Raw genomic sequence first — 5,619 nt, forward strand, 5'->3', positions numbered from 1 at the left:
GGGGGGGGGAGGCGGGAAAGGGGGGGAGGAAAACAGTGTCACCGCCGTGGAGGGGGAAAGTTGTGTGGACACAAAGCGCGGGCCCTCGGGTGGCGGGGGAAGGAGGAGGGAGGAGGGAATGGAGAGAGAGAGGTCCAGAAACGCCTCGATCATACAAACACGGGGTTGGGTTTTTCTGTTTTGTTTTCTTTGGGATTTTTTTGTTGTTGGGGTTTTTTTTAAGTGAATAAAAAAAATCGTTAAAGCTCTTCCGTGCCACTTCTGGTTTCCACACGCGTGTGGTGGCTAAAAGTAGCTCTGACGCGCGTTCGTTGCTTTTTTTTCTTTGTCAGGGCGGGCGGATTTAACGCCTAATATGTCTCCTCTCCCGTTATTCCGCCTCTCCTCCGAGCCCTCTTTGTTTCAGCATCCCTGTCTTTTATTGCCGCTGACCGCCGGAATGTTGATGGATTGTTTTTTTGTTTTGGTTTGGTTTTTTTTTGTTCCCTTCATTTCACATGTAGGAAAGGAAAGAAAAGAAGGAAAAACTCGAGGAGAAAGCAGTCCACAAAGAAAAGAAGAAGGAGATAGTAGAGGTGAGACCCTCCTGAGGGACAGATTTAGAGACCACAGGAAGGGTTTATGCTCGCTGTGGGTAATGAACACGAAGGGAATACAGGAGATTAAGAAAGAAGGCAGGCCAAGGGAGCTCCTGAGGGAGAGGGGTAAAGGGAGAGCAAACTGTCAGATAATTGTGGAGAATGAGCCTTGAAGGATTTAGTGTAGTCAATGTGGCCCATTGCGAAGAGAAAAGATCAAAGAAGGGAATGGAGTTGAGAACAAGTGGGAGAAGGTGGCAGGGGGGATGTGGTCCTGCACCCACTTAAGTATCCTGAGGTACATAAGTGTGAGCTGGAGAAGGTTGGGGGCAGCAACAGTGAGGAAATGCACAGATTGATGAAGGTCAGAAGGGATCTGGAAGCAGATGTACCATGAGCACAGGCTAAGTCATTAGCCTGTAACCAGAGAGATGTTCTGGTTGTTGGGATGGCATAGCAGCAGCTTGTTGGCATGTAAGCTCATGGGAGACAAGGAGGTTCCTGTTGTTGGGGAGGGACTGGAAGTATTTGTTTTATGAAAGAAGGCTGCTTGGGAGGAGTGTTAGGAGTAGTGGTGGGAAATATGTTGTCGGAGTAACAATGCACTCGCACATCTGAGACTGGAGTCTGAAGGGGCTGGGGCTCTGGAAATTGTTGCACTTGCAGCAAAGAGCACGTGGAAATGTCATCCTCGTGCCAGTTTCTGCTCTGACCAATTTGTTTCATTCAGGATGAGGAAAACGGAGCTGATGAGGATGACGAAGAAAATCCTGATGATGTGGATGAAGAAGAAGGTGGTGATGAGGATGAAGGTAGGAATAATTGGTATAGGGAAAATTGGAGGAATCGGGCTGTGGGGGAATATAGGATCATGGAGGGAAATTCCTTTTCGAAGCCCTCTGACTGTGAGATTACATTCCCTTAAATGCTACTTCAATTAACCCATGATTTTCTCTCTTGCTTGTGCTTAGAAGGAGATGAGAATGGGCAAGAGCAGGATGGTCACGCAGAAAAACGATCTGCAGAGGAGGAAGAGGTGAGAAGTACTAAGTAATGGCGGGGGAAGGAACTAGGTTATTTGCTGAGTGCTGATCAAATCCATGTGGATGCTGCTGCTGAGCATCTCAAATTGGCCTCGGGTCTGATTGCTTCAGCAGCAGATGGGTAAACAAATCTGATGTGGCAAGGGGATAATAAACCCTTGTCTGCTTAGATACAGGTCCTTCCACCAGCAGTCACAGTGCCGGGTGAGTGAGAGTCAAGATGCTTGAGGTTGTGCTTGGCCATGACCCCTGAACCATCCATGTCTTTTGGGCTTCAGGCCAGGAGATGGACTTGTAAGGGTGGATCTTGGGGTCTTTCTGGAGTGGTGTGAGCCTGGGATTCTTAAACCTCCCAAAAGTAACAGTGTGGGTGTCCCTCTGAATGGAGCTGTCCATCTCTTAACTGTGACCACGAACAGAGCAGCTGTGTCAGGCACTCAAGGGTGCTTTAGAGGGGAGTGGATTTAGGGCAGGCCAAACAGAGATTTCCATATGCAGGAAGGAGCAGCAGTTAAGATTTTTGTGGAGAAATTATGTGCCTTGGTGTGTGACTGTTGATGGTAACTCCTTTTTCCTCTCCGTGTCTGATGTAGGATGAAGTGGATCCAAAGAGACAGAAGACAGAAAACGGCTCTTCAGCTTGAGCCCTCCCCTCCCATCTCCCTTGTTCCGTCCATCTCCTCCATTCCAGCCTGTGCTTGCACTGCCCGTTAGCCTCTGGCTTCACACAGTCTCAGATGAGGAAAGATTAGAAATGCTCTCAAACAGGGAAGACAGCAGTTCCTTTGTCACCCAAAGACCTAGCCCATCCATTACATTCCCCAGCTGAAATTATCCCAGTCTCCCACATCCCTTCACCTGCTCCCCGCTTACCAGTGATCCTCTTCCCTCAAGAATCTCATGGTTCCCTGGGGCTCGGCACATAACCTCGCCAGGCCCCTCACGTGGCAAAGCACTTCCCCTCCGTCCCCTTTTCACCTTCCTGCCTGTTTTTGTCACTGGTGTGAGATTCTTGAGAGCTCCTGCTCCCCAGCCCTGCTGTCAGACCTCCCTGAGCCAGGAGGCTGCGGGCACAGATCTCATGGTGCGTTTCCCAGTCCTAGGCCTCTTCTCATCCGCTTTCCCGCTGAACCCCAAGAGACAAAGAATATTACAAGCAAATAATGGTTCTATTAAGCGACACACGGAGACAGAATTTATTTTAAGCTTTTCTTTTTTTTCCAAGTTTACATGACAGCAAGCTGGCCCTCGTGAATTTTTCAGAACATAAGGGTTGCTTTTATATATGAATTTCATTGAGCTGCATATTTTTTTAATTTGGCGGCTTTTTTAAAACAAATCAAGAGAGAAACAATTGGGGACCAAACTTTGATTTCCATTTTTTCCCTTCAGATTTTCTTGTGACCATTTTTTGTAAATTTAAGGCAATATAGCCACAGCATTTTCTATGGCACAGACATCACGAGGGTGATAGATATAAATATATATATTGTTTTCAACAAGCACTGTAAATAAAAGCGTTTAAAAATATTTCAAACTGCTCGTGTGGATGGCTGTGTTTGTACGACCTGATGGGGTCAGTGGGAGTTGGCTTGTGGGAAGAGGGGGGTGGCTTGCCCAGCAGTAGGTGGAGGGAGGAGCCTGAAGTTGATCAAAGGGCATGTGTTGGTTATTTGAAGGGCCCCTTGGGCGGGGTGTTTGGGTCCTGCTCTCTGCCTCGTGCTGCAGTTACAGAGAGGTCATGGCACAAACACCGGACAAAGCTCCAGGGCTGTCCTGGAGCTCTGGAAACTGCTGTTGGGCCTCAGCACCGGGCAGAAGAGGGTTGGAAAGGAAACTCAAGCTGCAGATGTTGGACACGGCCCAGTGTTGCTCTCACCGTATGCTGCCCTACGGCCCTCTGCCCTGGCTGTCTTCAGGCATGACTCACACGGCATCCGTCGCAGAGACCAGGGAGCATTTTAAGAGGCAAGAGTTCAGTTCTTTGTCCCACCAGCTGCCTGGGGGAGAGCTGTCAAGCATTTGTCCTTTTATCTGTGCAGACCTTTAAAGCTGCTGTTCTGTGTTTCTTCCTTTTTATACTCGTATTTTGGCAATCACGCAACGAGCCACTGGGGGCTGTAAATAATACCAACTTTTGTCCCAGTGTCAGTGGCTTTGTAGTTGTCCAACTGCAGCAACGGATCAGATACTGGAAGTACAAACAGTTACTTGTCTCCAGAGGGGCAAAGCATCCACTGTCATTTTCTTTAACTGCCCAAGTTGCACTGCAGGACACAGAGGGACACAGCTGCTGCCAAGCCCCTGCCCACCCATGAATGTCTCCAGGGGTACGTGCCTGCCGGGTGGGATTTCACTGCACTGCCTGATGTGGGTGCACTGCTCCTCTGGCACCCATTTTTGGTGGAGCTCCCTCAGCAGCTGGAGTCTCAGCCAGCTTGGGTGCCTTCCCCTGTGAATCGTGGGTTTCAAAAGCAGGTTGCTGCTGCCTGGGAGTGACTTGCTACACCCCTCCCTGCTCCCTCTTGCCTTGGGCGCTGTGATCAATGGGCTGCTTCAAGCTGCATGTACCTTGTAGCCATGCTGTCACAATTTTTGTATTTCTGCTATTGCTCCATTTTAAAAAATTATGGTTTCTAGTCTCTGTTCAAGATACTTTAACATTGGAGCAAGTCCTTGGGATTCTCCCAGACTTTCTTCTTGGCAGTAACCTTTTATTGTCCAGTACTGAAGATAAAATATCAGCGGATGAGATACAATCTCTGCAGAAGCAGATTACAATTTTCATGCTTCTTTCCCACTCCTGCAGCAGTGTCTGGCTATGAGTAGTGAAGAATGTACTTGCCAGTGAGAAGTTGTGGAGACATAACTGCATCTCTGCTTCCTGTGTGGATACACCAGTACCACTGGTTCTATCAAGGCAGTCATTCAGAAGGAAGTGGAGCAGCAAATGAATGTTAGGCCAGCACTAGCAATATGATCAACCAGCCTTCTTTTCTTCTGAGGGAAACACTGCAGGACAGAGGGAAGTGACAAAGGACTGCCAGATAGCTTCTCCATGTCTCTACGGGCCCCTTGATTCCACAGGTTCTACCAGTTCTTCCATCTTACTCAGTTTTATTGAACACCTTTGTTATTGTCTATGGAAATTTGGAAGATATAGCTACAGATACAGAAATACTTAGAAAAATATCTGCTATGGGATTTTTTCATCTTCATGACCTGCAGGACATCATCTCTGAGTCGAGGTGAGGTCTACAAGTAACACAGTAGAAAATCACAGAGTTTCTTCCCTTCCTGTAGACCTGCAAAGATCCATGCTGTATCTGGTGGTATTTTGGATGACAGAGTGAGCACAGCAAGCAGCTGCATAGATTTCCAAAAAAAGTTGAGATTGCAGGGTTTTGCAGTGCACTGCATTTCAAGCCTGCCTGTGTGCTTGATTTGTGTCCAAACCTGCAGGTGATTTTCATCTTTCAGCCTGATTCTTCTCCACAGTGAGATCAATCGTGTCGTGTTGGTGTCATCAAGGTAAGAACAAAGCCCGGCTTCACCAGTGATTCCTCAGAAGTGATGATACCATTCCAGGGCCTTATTCGCCTTTCTTGGCTCTGTGCTAATTCTCTGCTCATTTCATTTAATTCCCGTGGCCATCTGTTAACCTCATCAGCTGGGGGCAGAACTCCCTCAGCTGTCCCTTCCATGCTTCTGATGGCACCTGCTCCAAGCTTACAGCGGCTCTGGTCCTGCCATCTGAGCAGCGCCAGAGGATTCCATCTTTCTCTTCCTCCTCTGGACTTGGTTCCTTTGAGAGAGTTGTGGAGGTGTCACAGTCATGCTCCTGCAGGCTCTAGTAGACTTCCCTCTGGACTGAAAATTTCTGCTTCCTATGGTCCTTTTGTGTGGTTTAGAAAGGCAAACGCTGACACCAGTGCAGAGAGCAGGCAGAGCCACCTACTGAGCTGGGTCCCTGTCCCTGTCCCCTCACTCCTTGGCAG

At 48.3% G+C, this 5,619-nt stretch overlaps 1 protein-coding gene across 1 annotated transcript in view; it reads left to right on the forward strand.

Annotated features, from left to right (window-relative positions):
• Positions 1-3,158, forward strand: part of PTMS (parathymosin) — a 3,692-nt gene extending 534 nt beyond the window's left edge. The window contains exons 2-5 of the mRNA XM_027681373.1: positions 504-575; positions 1,309-1,390; positions 1,550-1,614; positions 2,215-3,158. Coding sequence (XP_027537174.1) covers positions 504-575; positions 1,309-1,390; positions 1,550-1,614; positions 2,215-2,265 — 270 coding nt within the window. The 3' untranslated portion in view covers positions 2,266-3,158. The remainder of the gene's footprint in view (positions 1-503; positions 576-1,308; positions 1,391-1,549; positions 1,615-2,214) is intronic.
• Positions 3,159-5,619: the final 2,461 nt, after the last annotated feature.

Source organism: Neopelma chrysocephalum, unplaced genomic scaffold (assembly GCF_003984885.1).
Source record: "Neopelma chrysocephalum unplaced genomic scaffold, ASM398488v2 Primary Assembly neopelma1_60, whole genome shotgun sequence".
Classification (NCBI taxonomy): Eukaryota; Metazoa; Chordata; class Aves; order Passeriformes; family Pipridae; genus Neopelma; species Neopelma chrysocephalum.